At 34.8% G+C, this 17,418-nt stretch overlaps 1 protein-coding gene across 1 annotated transcript in view; it reads left to right on the forward strand.

The window, feature by feature from the left end:
• The first annotated feature begins 625 nt into the window (after positions 1 to 625).
• LOC143222438 (lachesin-like) overlaps positions 626 to 17,418 on the forward strand; it is a 71,669-nt gene continuing 54,876 nt past the window's right edge. Inside the window, exon 1 of the mRNA XM_076448963.1 lies at positions 626 to 823. Coding sequence (XP_076305078.1) covers positions 760 to 823 — 64 coding nt within the window. The 5' untranslated portion in view covers positions 626 to 759. The remainder of the gene's footprint in view (positions 824 to 17,418) is intronic.

Below are 17,418 nucleotides of genomic sequence, written 5' to 3' on the forward strand. Positions count from 1 at the left end.
AAGTGTCACATGCACTACTAATTTAAATACTGATTTATTTTAAGTGTCACATACGCTACTAATTTAAATACTGATTTATTTTAAGTGTCACATACGCTACTAGTTTAAAATACTGATTTATTTTAAGTGTCACATACACTACTAATTTAAAATACTGATTTATTTTAAGCGTCGCTTACACTACTAGTTTAAAACACTGGCTTATTTTGAGTGTCGCATACCCTGCTAATTTAAAAGAAGGAATGAGAAAACGTTGAAATGTTATCTTACATGGTCTGAATGACCATACAGCGAAAGATAATTTATTTAGACGCAAAGCACACAGACTAACTTCAGGAGTCTTTGGAATGGAAGGATGTTCCCCAAAGTTTTACTGAGAGGAAAATCTTATCAAGAGATTGGAGCTTTTCTTTCCTATTTCTATGGCGATTAGAAGTTTTTGTTATTGTTGTCGGGAAAGGAATTACTAGCGGACCATACTACTTTTTGGACAATGTAATGGGATCAACCCACACCAATCACGGTAGCCTGACAGTCGAAAACTGAACATGCGCAGAAGCGATTGGATTATCACGTTGCTCTGCGTGAAAAGAGTCGTAGAATCATATTCTTCCAGTATATACGAACCGTTCGGTAGCAGATAGCAACCCGCTAGATTTCAAAGCTAGGTAGTAATGACCACGCTAACTGGTGGACTTTGATTTTGCGAGGATATAAAGCGTGAAGAACTAACAAGTTGTTTACTCTCACTATAGAACAATGAATCAAATTTTGCTTACGTTATTCATGTTGACCTTGGCAAAAAGCATATTAAATAGTTCAGGTAAGACTTTTCTCTGAATATAAATGAGAAACCCGGCCGTTTTAGAATGTGTTTTGGTTTGATTTGTATTTCGCACAAAGATACGTGAGGGTTATCTGTGTTAGCCGTCCCTAATTTAGCAGGGAAGGCAGCTTGTCAATTCTTGGGCTACTACTATTTTACCAACGAATGGTGGGATTGACGGTAACATTATAATGCCCTCACGGCTAAAAGAGAGAGCATGTCTGGTGCGATGGGATTTAGAATGTGTTATGTGTTAATTTAGAAATCAATAATGATATGTCAGGAGCTAAGTGAATTCATACTTTAATGCTATGACAAAGCTTAGCATTTCGAGGCTCGGATAGCAAAAAAAGGAAGTGCAAAGCCACATAATGAGATGGCCCGGCATGGCCAGGTGGGTTAAGGCGTTCGACTCGTAATCTGATGGTCGCGGGTTCGAATACCGGTCGCACCAAACATGCTCGCCCTTTCAGCCGTGAGGGCGTTATAATGTTATGGTCAATCCCACTATTCGTTGGTAATAAGAGTAGCCCAAGAGTTGGCGGTTGGTGATGATGACTAGCTGCCTTCCCTCTAGTCTTACACTGCTAAATTAGGGACAGCTAGCACAGATAGCCCTCGAGTAGCTTTGTGCAAAATTAAAAAAACAAAAAACAAACAAACACATAATGAGCTATTTGTGCTGTGCGCACTAGGAGTATCAAAGACCGATTTATAGTATCACAAGCCTAGAGAGGTACTATTGAGAGGATGGTAATTGAAATTTGAATATTATTTACATATCACTCTCTTATTTTGCTATTACTAATTCGTACGCTTCACTGTGACAGCGTTAAACAATCTTGATACATCATTGAATATGACTTAGATAGTACCCTAAGTTCCGGATTCAGTTCCCCCTGGTGGATAGAATACAGCTCAACAAATAACGTAGACGAATTCCTTCTGATTTAATTAATATAATAATATAATATAATATAATTAGGTTAAGAATATGAGAAATATTTATAGATTAATTGTACAGCAGTGCACGTACAATTTAATATTTGGATGTTGAAAATATGTTTCGGTTGTTCCTACTATATTTTAAATACCATGTAAAGCTATTTCATTAAGTCTAATAAAACCTCCGGAATTATTTTATGTTTAAAGACTGTATGAAGACATATAAATAATAACTTAATCCTTTCGTGTCTCATTGAATTCATGTATGAAACTATTAAAAACAGTTTTTAAATATGAGGGAGTGCACTACAATACTAAGTAATACCATTATAGTTTCCGTTAGACTTTTGCGATGTTTTTTATTTGTTATGTTAAATAAACGATTTAAAATATGCTCTTACAGGGTGTTCGGAAAGTCACTGTGCAGTTTTGTATAACAGCATTCATTCAGTCTATTTCAAGCCAGCAACTGATAGCGGTGTTTAAAAACAAAATAATAAGGATCCAGGCCTGTATTGATGCCAACGGGGGTCACTTTCAACATTGTTTATAATTGTCATTCATATTTACCTCCTGTATTCTGTATTTAAACATGTCTGTTAATAAATATACAAGTGCACAGTGACTTTCCGAACACTCTGTATAATATTATTAATAATGCCTCATTAATAAAGTTTTAGATGGTGTAAAACCTTTGGCTCCAGCTTTAAGTAGTGTCTCCAGCTTTAGGTAGTGGCTCCAGCTTTAGGTAGTGTCTGACAACGACTTCTTTGACGGAAAAGTTTAGAATTTGAAAAATGTTCTAGATGGATAAATTTTGAAAATATTTTAACCAAAGCTTTGATATAAAACTTGTCACAAACACCTTCATTTTACCACTGTTTTATCTTAATAAGGAGAAATAACATATTTAAAGAAATGTTTGTAGAATAAACAACACACTAAGTTTTATATTATTGAAAATTAGAAACGTGCAATTTTATGAAAATAATCGAACTTAATATTTTTTTAAATACGTAACACAGATGATACATCTATAAGTAGCAGGGAGGAATATAAGGGTTAACTCGTCTCTCGAGCGCCTTATTCAATCTATGCCTGAGAGGGTTAAGGAAGTTGTAACTTATATTTGAGAAAATAATAAACAAAAATTCGTGTTTGATTTTATGAATTAGGGTATTTTATTGTGCAACACCAATAGGCAAGTACACTTTTCGTATTTAATTTTATGAATTAGGGTATTTTATTGTGCAACACCAATAGGCAAGTACACTTTTACATTTCCTTTGTCAAGTAATTAGTTGACCTGTCGTGTTTTTTTATTAATTTATTTTAGGCTTATGTGAGGCCTTATTGAACAGACTCTTAATACGATAATCACTAAAATTTAAAGAAATGAATGGGATAGTCTTAGTGAGATAATCTGATTTTTTTCTTTTTTAATGTTGTAGCAGTTTGCAATCATTGTTATATCACAAACGTGAAGATGTTAACTGTATTTTTATGGATGATATGACTTATTATAGTTATAATGATAAATTGCATTATTTCGTTTTTGGTGATTAAAGTTTTTCAGCACACATTTCCCTATGAATAACAGAGAACCATCTTGTTTTGATTCGAGCCTTTATCGTCTTTGAGTTACTCAAAGACGAAATATTCTTGATGTTAGCAAGTTCTCATAAAGATTAAGACAGTATTAATTACTGTCGATTGTAACTAGAGAAACTATAACATAGTCTGAAATTGAAATAGTTTCACACTTTTAATCAGTTCGTATTATGCAAATAAGGGTGTTGACAAATAGAAACTAGCAGCAACAGTTGTGACGTATGCTTCTAGATGGCCTTAAAACATGTTGTTTTAGATCTCCTGTTTTAGTAGATTTTGCACAAATCTGTTCGAGGGCTATTTGCGCTATTTGTCCATAATCTTGAAGTGATGAGTAGTAGCTAGTCAATACCACTCGACATTAACTCTAGAGTTTCTCTTTACTAAGGATTAGTGGGATTGGTTGACACATTATAACGCTCTCATGGTGAACACTGTCTGCACAGATTTCAATCTCGCGATCCGCATATTACGAGTTTGGCTCTTAAACCATCAGGCCATGCCAAGTCGCACTGATTGGTATGTTTTATATTATTATTGCTGACAGAAAATGAGAAAGTCTTATTGAAACACGATAAAAGTATTATGGAAACAACAAATGTTATACCAAAAACATTAGATATCAAAGCACGGACTTATATAAGTGGTTAGTTTTTAATATGTTTAACATTTTGGAGGTTATTGAACGTTAATTGTATTTGTGATAAAACTTTTAAGGGAAAGCAGTCTGTTAGCAGCACTCTAAACACCGTCGAGTTACACTAATCGATTGATTGTCACTCTTATAATTCACCCACAGCTTAAAGTCCGGGGGATATTTTATGGTGTATCATGGAGTAGAATTGGGTTCTCTCAGAGCTCTAGCACAGGGGCAAAGGTATTATAAAGGGTGACTTCAGTAATTAACCGTTCAATTCTAGTTACTAAATATTATCCACGTCTCATGCCACCCGTGTTGTTTATATTGTCAAATAATGTTGTTGGTATTGTATAATTTCATCATTATAACCTTTAATTATCAAAATACTTGGGTGTTGTTTCAGAAAATAAAGGTATTACGCACGTGCTATCTACTTGCGACACAACAGTAAACGCCAAGCAACACTGATGTGGGGGCCCGGCATGGCCAAGCGTGTTAAGGCGTTCGACTCGTAATCCGAGGGTCGCAGGTTCGAATCCCGGTCGCACCAAACATGCTCGCCCTCCAAGACGTGGGGGCGTTATCATGTGACGGACAATCCCACTATTCGTTTGTAAAAGAGTAGCCCAATAGTTGACGGTGGGTGGTGATGACTAGCTGCCTTCCCTCTAGTCTTACACTGCTAAATTAGGGACGGCTAGCGCAGATAGCTCTCGAGTAGCTTTGAGCGAAATTCAAAAACAAGCAAACAAATACTGATGTGTATAGTCGTGACGCAAGTAGTCAAGTGTGTGACATGGATGCACACGTGGATATCAATTCAATTTATGGTTGGTAAAAGCGTGGCTTAAGAACTGATAGTGAGAAGTGTGGACTATCTGCCTTCCCTGTAGTCTAAGTTAGAGAACGGTTAAAAGAGGTAGTTCTCGAGTAGGTTTGCGCGAAGTTCAACAAACTCGAAGGCTTGTAGTTACTTCTTTCTCATATGTAGAAACCACTGAGTTCATATTGTCTGCCAGGGGCACTGGACTCCTAAGCTGAGGGCCGCGGGTTCGAATCCTCGTGATCTGAAAAAAAAATCAGGTGTTTGTCGTCCACTAATATAAGTACTTTAAGAATTTAAATTGGATGTCGTCTTCCAACAAGCGCTATTCGATGAAAAATGACTTTTGAAATTAAGGTTTTTAATTATTTTGAATACCTTACTTGGACTGTTCCCTCCAATGTGTTAAAAATAATGGATCTGTAGAACCACATTTTGTATATCTATTTTAATTAATTTAATGGGATTATAACCATTATATGGCATCACCCACGAACGTCTTCTCTCATTAACTGTACACAAAAGAAAAATAAATGTCAATCATAAATGTTAAAAAAACATAAATGGTGAACGACAAACTTCCTTTAGTCAGTCATGTTGATAAGATCCTCTGAACAACCATGCTGATGAGGTCCTCTGAACAACCATGCTGATAAGGTCCTCTGAACAACTGTGCTGATGAGGTCATCTAAACAACCATGCTGATGAGATTCTCTGAACAACCATGCTGATGAGATTCTCTGAACAACCATGCTGATGAGATTCTCTGAACAACCATGCTGATGAGGTCCTCTGAACAACCATGCTGATGAGATCCTCTGAACAACCATGCTGATGAGGTCCATCGCCAGTTTTAAAGTTAGTTACACTAACGCAACGTAAAAACTGACATATTAACTTTATTGTGAAAGTACATTATAACACATTTTGCATATAACACTTTTGCATACTAATACCCTTGTTAAGTTTTTGTTCAGAATTGAGTACATAGCTAAACAATGGGCTATCTGTGCTCAGCCCTTCACAGGTATCGAAATCCGGTTTTTATCAGTGTGAGTCCGCAAACATACTACTGCGCTACTTGAGAGCAGGCTTGTTAATAGGAACATGAAATCAAATACTGTAATGTGTTGTTTGTACTTAAGCACAAAGCTACACAATGGGCTATCTATACTCTGGCCATCACGGTATTGAAACTGTCTTTTAGCGTTATAAGCTTTCAGACTTATTGCTGCTTCACTGGGGTATAGACTACTGTAAAAAAAAGAAACAAGAAGGAAACTGGAACGTGTTAGTAATAGAAGAGCTTTGACGACATCAGTGGTAAGTGCATAATTTTGTCTACTGTTTCGTTTCCTCTAACTACAAGTTACTGAAATTGACATATGTTACAAGTGAAACAATATGGAGTATTTCCAATGTGTACATTACCTTGTGACGCGTGAGAGAAATGCACCCTCAGAGACCTTTAGTGTTATGGCATAGTCAACTCTAATTATGTACCATTGTCCGAAGATGAAATAGCCAATCCGGAAAACTCGTCATTATAAAGATTTGGGCCAGCTTTGCACCGAATAATGGGATTGTGAAACTTTTATAGCATCGAACCTCAAACCTTTCAATCCACAAAGGGTATGTCGATACTGGTTCACGCCCAACCCTTTAATGAATTGTCAGTGTTGTAGTTTTGGAAATTACACGTGTAACTAAAATAAATACAAACCAACTTAAAAAATATTGCATTAAAATGTGTTTGATCTCTATTAAAAATATCATATTCTTATAGAACAGTGACGTAGCATTGTGATTTCAATCGATGTGACCTGGTATGACTTGCTTTCTTAACAAAAAAAATTACTTTTACAATGTTAATAAATTAATAAACACTTCTATCAAAATTAGCTCTTTTGAGGGTCATCTTATGTTATTTAAAAGTACATTTACCACACTCGAGTTTTAACAATAAGTACGACACTAAAAATTGGGTTTAAATCCAAGACGAGCAAAACGCTGATAGCTCAGTGTGTAACGCTGAGCGTAATAATAATAAGAAAAAAAACCACTAGGGAATAAAACCATTTTTCTTCTTACACTAATACATTTGTGAGTTAAAAACACAGCATATGTGAAAGCCTACTTGCGCACGACGGGCTGAAGAATCCACAAGTGAGTTCAAATAAAGTCATCCCATTTTACGATTTTCTTCTCTTCAATTCCATAAAAAGATCGCCTCGGCTATGCCAATATTTATGACATCTATGCCTGAACTTTAAGACTTTTATTTTATTCTTTTAAAGGTTTTTAGTAAGGCTTTCAAATATAAATTCCCTCATGTAAACACTCAAACCACAGTTTAACATTCTTCGTGGTTCTAAGTAATCAAAACCCTAAACACCGAAATATTTCCATTGGCTAAAGTTATAAATGCTTTGTCATAATTCTGAGCATGAACAACGTTCTTTATGAAACCTAACGAAAGTTAGTGATCGAATTTGCTTCCTTGAATGATACATTGATAACCAATGTTGCCCAAGTAATCAAAAACCTAAAATAAGGAATATTTCCATTGATTAAAGTAATAAGTGCCTCATCATAACTCTGAACATTATTAATGTATTTATGAATATCTAACGAAAGTTACTGACTGTCAGTATTTTCTTCCTTGAATGGTATATTGATAAGTAATGTTTTAACTATTACAATAGGCCCACCATGGGCAAGTGTGTTAAGGCGTTCGACTCGTAATCCGAGGTTCACGGGTTTGAATCCCGGTAGCACCAAACATGCTTGCCCTTTCAGCTGAGGGGGCGTTACAATGTGACGATTAATGCCACTATTCGTTGGTAAAAGAGTAGCCCAAGAGTTGGCGGTGGATGGTGATGACTAGTTGCTTTCCCTCTAGTCTTACATTAGGGACGGCTATCGCAGATAGCCCTCGAGTAGCTTTGCGTGAAATTCAAAAACAAACAATTATTACAATCCACTCACGATAAGATTAGTTCTTTTTACGTTAACTAACACTTTATCTCTGGATTTTGTATAACGTGTGTGTGTCTGCGTATATAAATATATATGTTCATGTTGCACCTTCATTAATGTAAAGAATAGAGTGCGATTCTTTCAAAAAAATAAACCCATCCAGATTTACTTTTACTGTGTTTCCAATGAACATTTTGTATTTCCCAAGGATATTCACGTCTCATATAACCGTTTTTCAACATTTCGTGTGATTACGTAAACATTATTTAATCAACAATCGTTAGGATTGCGTGAATATCACCGCTATCTTGAATGGTTTAAAGTACGAATATAACTGGATACACATTGGTTACATTGATATGAAATCTAAATACGAAAGAGCACTTTCTGCAGTACTCACGCACAATTAGTTTTTATTATCAAAACAACTTTTCAGGAAAGATTAAAATAGTTGTTTATAAAATCATTTGTACAACTACAATCCCAGTTTACGGTCTAACTTAAAGATTATTGTGGAATAAAATCACAGTGTTATGAATAATGGTACAGTTCAACCAACAATTGTAAAACTAATATAGAATATCATTTTAAGTTTATTATTAAACACGGTTTTATTCTAAACGAGATGCAGCCCGACATGACGAGGTGGGTTAAGGCGTTCGACTCGTAATATGAGGGTCGCGGGTTCGAATCCCGGTCGCACCAAACATTCTCGCCCTTTCAGCCGTGGAGGCGTTATAATGTGACGGTCAATCCCACTATTCGTTGGAAGCCCCAGAGTTGGCGGTGGGTGGTGATGACTAGCTGCTTTCCCTCTAGTCTTACACTGCTAAATTAGGGACGACTAGCGCAGAAAGCTCTCGTGTAGCTTTGCGCAAAATTCAAAATAAATCACTGGAATATTTTTAATGTCTGAAAGAAAGAAACCCTTTTAATATAAACACACAGAGAGCGGTGCAAAATATATTCACGAAAAGTGTTTTCAAAGCTACATAATACCTATTTTGTCTAAAAATCTCTAAAAAAAAGTGCGTATTATTGAAGTAGAGAACGGAAGGTCCAAGATTTGAGCCAAAATATGCCACTAAACACACGGGTCACTTTCCGTTATGGGAGCATTATAACTGTGACAGTCAGTTCCGTTATTCGGTTATAAGTGGTGTTGAATGAGCGTTCTCCATAAGGTTAGCACTTCTAACTCAAAGATGTGTGATCCTAAAGAATCTTTGAAATGACTATTTAACCACTTGAAAATAACTCTTGTATAGAAGTAATAGGTTATTATAGCCGATAAACTTACTTTAATTTGCAGTTTTAATTAGGTTAACTGGCAAAATAATTAGTTAAATAATAAACTAAAAAAATTGGATAAACAACACGTTTAGGTTGCATTTATTTACAATGAGAAATTTATTCTATGATAATATTACATGTCATGTGATTAGCGTACAATCGTGAAAATTATGACACAATTATGACGAATGAAAATATACCATCTAACTTGTATTCATTGTTTGTTTTCAATTTCGCGCAAAGCTCCACGATGACTATCATGGCTAGTAGTCCCTAATTTAGCAGTGTAATACTAAAGGGAAGGCAGCTAGTCATCACCATCCACCGCCAACTCTTGGGCTATTCTTTTACCAACGAATAGTGGGATTGACTGATACATTATAACGCCCCCATAGCTGAAAGGGCGAGCATATTTGGTGCCATCAGGATTCGAACCCGCGACCCTCAGAGTACGAGTCTAATGCCTTAATCCACCTGGCCATGCTGGGTCTAACTTGTACTCATATCTGTATTTAACATCACACACTTTTATTTTTGTCTGATAAGATTTTGGTACGACGTAATAACTTCACAATTCATATTTGTTTGTTCATATTCTTGCAAATGTGTGGCGCAATATCACAGAATAAATTTAACAAAGTTTCAAGATCAGCCAATAACAGAGTTTTTGTCATGCGGTATTTAAAGTTTATATAGTGTAGGTGCATTTATTATCGAAACTGAAATTTTTTAGCCTGGATAAATAATGACATTGGTAGTGATAATTTATTTTTCACCTCGTCTTGAAGAAATATTGCTACAGATTTATTTTATTATATTAGTTATGTTGGACCCACCATCCCCAAGCGTGTTAAGGCGTTCGACTCGTAATGCGAGGGTCGCGGGTTCGAATCCCGCTTGCACTAAACATGCTCGTTCTTTCAGCCGTGGGGGCGTTATAATGTGACGGTGAATCCCACTATTCGTTGGTAAAAGAGTAGCCCAAGAGTTGGCGGTGGGTGGTGATCACTAGCTGCCTTCACTCTAGTCTTACACTGCTAGCTTAGGGACGGCTAACGCGAATAACTCTCGTGTAGTTTTGCGCGAAATTCAGAAAGAGTCGAAAAATAAAATTCACCTGCTCCACAACTTATCAAAAACTATGACGTTAAATATTTATTTTATCAATAATAACAAATCATATATTCTTATTATGCTAAAAGTGTAGAAAGGTGTGAACATTTCGTTAGGTTTTAAATCTTATATGTGAACATTTAGGCTTGGTTTGTTTTGAATTTCGAGCAAAGCTACACGAGGGCTATTTGCGCTAGTCGTCCCTAACTTAGCAGTGTAAGACTAGAGGGAAGGCAGTTAGTCATCACCACCCACCGCCAACTCTTGGGCTATTCTTTTACCAACAAATATTGGGATTAACCGTAAGATTATAACGCCCCTATGGCTGAAAGGGCGAGCATGTTTAGTGAGACGGGGATTCGAACCCACGACCCTCAGATTACGAGTCGAGTGCCTTAACCACCTGGCCATGCTGGGGCCTGAACATTTAGGAACCAAAACAAAAAGCTACGAATAATTCTCATTTCACATATTCGTTTCGGTTAACAAGCAATGCTTACGTTTATTTGACTTCATATTTTCTACAGTTTTCTATTAACCTGTAATAAATAAAACTTAAGTTTTCGTTTATGAACCCAAAACAACTAGAAATACGTTTGTTTCTGCTGTTGTATTTCCATACAATTTAAAGTGTTCATATACAATGAACATGCGTTTCATCACAGCGGTAAAATAAAGATGAACATTCTCATTGTTGTTGAATCACTTTTTAAATTCTTCATGAATATTAATAATCATCGTTAACGGTTTAAACTGAATTCATTAAAAGCAATAATCCGACTAACTCATGTGAAAAGGTACTCGTATGTGAACACCCTTATATATGTAACCAACCACTCATTCTTCAAATAACACTCAACTTTCATTAAACACGCATTACTAAACACTAATTTCGCTCGTTCTAGGAGCACTAAACCTTTTCCTAAAATGGTCATGTCCGCCCATTTAACAAGCGTTTATTAATATATATATATGTGTGAGTGTAATTATAGGCTTCAGTTAGAACGATACACATGCATAAGGATTCTGAAATAATAAGTTTCCAATTTTGTTTCGGGTATTTAAAAATTTGATAAAGTGTTGAAAAGAACAAAATTATTTGGTGTTCACATAATATAGAATTATCTTATAAGCTACCCCGAGATTTACTTACATAAATATTCTTCAGTTGCAGGAATAATTCCACAAAAGTAAAGTGTTTGATGAACTTGTTAAGTACAAGTAGATATGAAATTATTATTATCACAGTTTTATTATTTGGAGAACGTGTGAAAAAACGCCATCTGCGTAATAGGCTGTAAATTAAATTACAATTGAAATACTTGTAATAATTTTTTTTGTTTTTTGAATTTCGCACAAAAATACTCGAGGGCTATCTGTGCTAGCTATCCCTAATTTAGCAGTGTAAGACTAGAGGGAAGGCAGCTAGTCATCACCACCTACTGCCATCTCTTAGGCTATTCTTTTAACAACGAATAGTGGGATTGACCGTCAAATTATAGCGCCCCCACGGCTGAAAGGTTGAGCATGTTTGGTGCGACCGGGATTCGAACCCACGATCCTCAGATTACGAGTCGAACGCCTTAACCCACCTGGCCATGCCGGGCCTATTCCAGTGGAGGGCAGATAAAGATTACTGTCACACTTCGTTACATTTCACTTCACCAAGGAACATTGTGTGGTAATAAATGTATTGAATCGATAGCTGCACTCTACTATTCATACTCTATAATTACATTTTGATGTTTTACTTCCTTTATCAAAGTCTTAAATAGATAATTCTTTCCCACCTCTAGAATAACTAAGGTTATTATCCCTATGTATCTATCGTATATATGCATATGTATCAACATTACTAAAATACTTTCTTTGAACACAGGGTCTTTTGGTTAGCATCAATTTCAAGATTGCCGTAAAACAATGTAAGTTTTTAACACAGTTTAAAGAATGCTGTAAAAATAATGCACGTTTTTAACACAGTTTGAAGATTGCTGTAAAACAGTGGAAGTTTTTAACACAGTTTGAAAAATGCTGTAAAACAATGCAAGTTTTTAACACAGTTTGAAGAATGCTGTGAAACAATGCAAGTGTTTAACACAGTTTGAAGAATGCTGTGAAACAATGCAAGTTTTTAACACAGTTTGAAGAATGCTGTGAAACAATACAAGTTTTTAACACAGTTTGAAGAATGCTGTGAAACAATACAAGTTTTTAACACAGTTTGAAGAATGCTGTAAAACAATGCAAGTTTTTAACACAGTTTGAAGAATGCTGTGAAACAATACAAGTTTTTAACACAGTTTGAAGAATGCTGTGAAACAATACAAGTTTTTAACACAGTTTGAAGAATGCTGTGAAACAATACAAGTTTTTAACACAGTTTGAAGAATGCTGTAAAACAATGCCAGTTTTTAACACAGTTTGAAGAATGCTGTGAAACAATACAAGTTTTTAACACAGTTTGAAGAATGCTGTGAAACAATACAAGTTTTTAACACAGTTTGAAAAATGCTGTGAAACAATGCAAGTGTTTAACACAGTTTGAAGAATGCTGTGAAACAATACAAGTTTTTAACACAGTTTGAAGAATGATGTAAAACAATGCAAGTGTTTAACACAGTTTGAAGAATGCTGTGAAACAATGCAAGTTTTTAACACAGTTTGAAGAATGATGTAAAACAATGCAAGTTTTAACACAGTTTGAAAATGCTGTGAAACAATACAAGTTTTAACACAGTTTGAAAAATGCTGTGAAACAATACAAGTGTTTAATACGATAGTTCAATTCTATCTTTTGTTTTTCTCCCCTTTGTTTAGTAGTGGATAAAATCAGAATTCACGTCGTGTTGCATGTTAGCGTGTAGTCCTTCAATCTGCGTGTTTAGCGAACCTTGATATAATTGTACGGAAACTGGTATACAAACACTGAAAAAAAAAAAAGCCGAAAGATAGACAAACGCTTTAATAGAAAGATCACAGATAGAAGACTTAGAGATTGAGTTGGTGGTAAATTTTAAGAAGTGTTAAAGAAATACCAGCCTAGTGATTTCATTAACAGGTTATATTACATAAAGATATTACCTCGTGTAATCAAACTGTCATGGCGAATTTACACGTGTTTCAGCAATGCGTGTTAAGTACGCTAAGGAGTTTCAGTCGAATGTACAAACAATATAACAGTTTTATTGTTTGTGTTTAATTTCGCGCAAAGCTACACGAGGGCTATCTGCACTAGCTGTCTCTAATTTAGCTGTATGATGCTAGAGGGAAGGCAGTTAGTCATGACTACTCTTCGGCAACTCTTGGGCTACTCTTTTACCAACAAATATTGGGATTGATCGTAATCTTATAAAACCCCTACGGCTGAAAGGGTGAGCGTGTTTGGTGTGGCGGGGATTCGAACCCGCGGCCCTCGGAGAACGAGTCGAGTGCTCTAACCGCCTGGGCATGGCGAGCCAATAACATTAGAGTAGCTGGGTGTTAATGCTCTCAACATAAAGGTCGAAGCATTGTCCACTCTTTCATCTGAGGCAGATAAAACCTCTTTAAAAGAGTAGTAAATATTTTGTGTGAGAATGAATGATAAAGTAAATGTTTTGTTTTAGACAAAATCTACAGTTTACATGTGACTGGATTTATGTAATAATTATTTTTAATAAATGTACGTTATAGTTACGGTGTTACGATACGTCTCTTATAGCAACCTTGATGACAAATAACGTCCTTGGCCACTCGACCGACAGGGATTCCTCATGGGCTTACGAAATTACTAGTTTTTCAACGTATTACCGATAGCAGCAGTTGTCGTTGAAGCTACTTAACGTTTTTATTCCCAATTCTCCAGTGGTTATAATAGGCTTGCTTGTTTTTTTTTTGTATTCGACATTTTTACGTTAACACTAAAGTGGCGTGTTTTCATTTTTTCGCTGTGTCCATATGTGAACTGTTTGTTAGTTCTCTTGCTAGATCACATTTGTCGAGTGAAATGATCCTGATCCTCTGTATTGTCCTACGAATTTCTATTTTGGAGTTATTTTGGTTTTCGCTATCATACAAAATCGTTCAATGTCTTACATAGGATAGTTATGTAAGACTGTAAATCGCGCCAATGTTTTTTGCTTTTTTCACAACAAATTTCTGTTAACACTCGAAGAAAAAACGCTCTTGATATCCCACACAGAGAAACTAAAATCCACTAATAGTTACAAGAAATATTTAGATATTCGTATGACTTTTGTAAGAATCGCTAATTCAGCTTAAATTTTAATTTCCTTTCAAAAATAATACCCATATTTTAACGTAGGATTGAACGGACCACAACTCAAAACAAAAAAAATTAGTAGGTATAATATTATAACACAGCATGTAGTAAATCGAACAAAATATACGATTATACCATTTTAAACCAATACTTACTGGGATAGTAGTTTCAGTGCTTGGTTATCTCTGATCTCTAGTTGTTTGAGAGAAATGCATTGAATAAAACCAATGCAAGTTAATGAAGTTAAATATACTTAGAAAGTGTATATCTCAATTGTTGTTAAATCACAACAATTCGGTGTTAATATCACAGAGTTAACCGTTTCTGTATATCGAGTAATCGTTAGGAGTCTGTTTTCTTGTGTTAACGTTAGAGCGCATGAATTGGTTCACTTTTTACTCAACATTATTTGGTGTTAATTATAAACACAAAAATTACATTTGCAGAATGCGTAATTATCACAAAAAGAAACTCATCTGCAATTTTGTAAAGATTACTACATCTGTTTTCTATTATAAACACTAAATAATATGTATCGATCAAGCGCAATATTGTACATACCATTGTTTAGTTTACAAATGTTATTATATATAATTGTTTCAACATTTAGTTATGTTTATTTTTGTAATTGTTTCATAGAATTAAATTACAAAATTAAATAATATTATATGTTAAATTCAAATCTCTGTAGTTATAAACTATATATGTGTTATATATAGTTATATGTGTAGTTTTGGAAACTTTTTAAGTTGTTAGGTCTCTTTAATACATTTTTTCAGCGTCTTATACAGGAGTCCCCTTTAAAACTGTTTTCTTTGCATGACTCTGCTGTAATGGAGTGAAGCTGAATACTTTAGTTTTATTATTTGCCCTTGATCCAGTATTGGAATTTTACAATATTTTTGTAATAAGAGCTTTCAGTGCACCTAATGTTTCATTATTTCATTTTAGATCCCTACTTCCTTCCAGTTATATTTATTTATTCATAACTTTCTAATCAACAGATGGTTCTTTTCGGAAATTTAGAGAATCAAAATGTTTCTTTTACCTGTGTATAGATTCTTTCAATCTCAACGTAATTGTATTGAACTTTTTCCTAACTTTCAATTATATTTCAACCTCTTAGAACCTTTGTTAGAATCATTTCACTTATTTTACGAATTTTTAGTATTTTTAAAGTAAACAAATAGTTCCCTTTAGGTCTCCGCTGATTTCTAATAAATATTTTATTAAACCTTTTAAAACCTTATAATATTACAACCAATAGACGGCGCTTTCGGCACTTCCACTACTTTCTAATAAAAAAGCTCCTTTTAAGTGTTTTTTGCTAACGTTGAAGTAAGTTTTCAATTCAAAGAGCTCTTATTACCTTCCAACGAATTGAGAGCTTTTTTGCATCCTAGTACGTTCCAACAGAAATGGATCATTTATCTCTTTGCTAACTTTCAACTATATTTTCATTTCTCAGAACCCTTACTACTCTCGAATCAAACGTTTGTTCCTTTAAGGCATTTAGTCTTCCAAATCAGATGCTTGTTTCGAAAATTTCAAATTGTTCCTTAGACAAATATCGAGTTCCAAAGGTTTTGATTTGGGTATTTTTTTAAACCTGAAAATCTAGACATCTGTAACAATAACATATATAGCATTATAAACTTTATTAAACCTATAACTTTGATAGTTTTCTTATTGAAGAAGGATAAAACAGCTGGAAATACATTATTTGTAAAATATATTAAAACGAATGACTATCATGTCAGGCTGTGCATTTCGCTGGGCCTTTCTTAAAGATATAAGTAATCAGTTTTAGCAATAGAAAGAAAAGATTACAGGAAGTGTACTGGTAGTTTAGTGACTTGTGAAACAAGAATGTTTTCGGATTTGTACACCAGGCGGCTACCTAACTCATTCTGAGAGCTTCAAGAAGATTGACCTGTATTTATAAATCTGATTGATAAGGTCAAAAAGTGCAACAATAAGTTGATGTATGTATCTCGAGACCTAAATAAATAGTCCTAAACTTAAGACATATAAGTAGGCTTCAGGCTGTGGAAGTTTTGATTTGTGACTGGACTCTTTAAATCGACACAATTTCATTATCCCAGAGAAAAGAATTTTTTTTATGGAATATTCTCTCCAACATACCATTTTCGATTATATTAGAAGGTGGCCATGATGTATGAAGAAACTCTTTTCTTTTGTCTGTCGTTTTATATTACAGATTAATGTCATTATATCAATGATTGTCCTTGCAAGATAATGTCATTACAGTAATGACTGAAATAGAGGTTAATGTCTTTACATTCATGATTGCCATTGCAGGTTAATACTATTACAGTCATGATACCTGCAGGTTAATGTAATTGCAGGCATGAAACTCTTTGCAAGTTTCTACATGTATTAAAGATATTGTGGAGTGATCGTTGAACAGAACATCAAATGTTGATTATGTTTCATCCTATAATACAGAAAACTAACACCTGCACACAGATAGAGTGTTTTCGCAAATATTACGTTTTAAAACATGACCTGCTCACAAACTTTATTTCCTCTCATAGGGTATACGGACTTATGCTGGAGAAACGTGATAGGTAGTTTCTATGACTTGCGTCACATTAAGACCGATCGTAATGTTTTTGTTTAATGTCCCTATACTACGGGTTTCTTATGGAAGACGTACAATCAATAGTCTCTTCATTATATTATACTCTTGTGCAAGTATGAATATCACCTTTCAAGAGAAATGACAATAAAACACACCTAACACAGACTTGATGGGCATTATTGTTGTGAGAGATGACGGTGAGGCTATGAAAACAATCTTATTGTCTGGTTGTGGTTCGGTAAAACAACCTTGCTGTCTGTTTGTGGGTCGGTAAAACAACCTTGCTGTCTGGTTATGGGTCGGTAAAACAACCTTGCTGTCT

Source organism: Tachypleus tridentatus, chromosome 8 (assembly GCF_004210375.1).
Source record: "Tachypleus tridentatus isolate NWPU-2018 chromosome 8, ASM421037v1, whole genome shotgun sequence".
In the NCBI taxonomy this organism is placed as follows: Eukaryota; Metazoa; Arthropoda; class Merostomata; order Xiphosura; family Limulidae; genus Tachypleus; species Tachypleus tridentatus.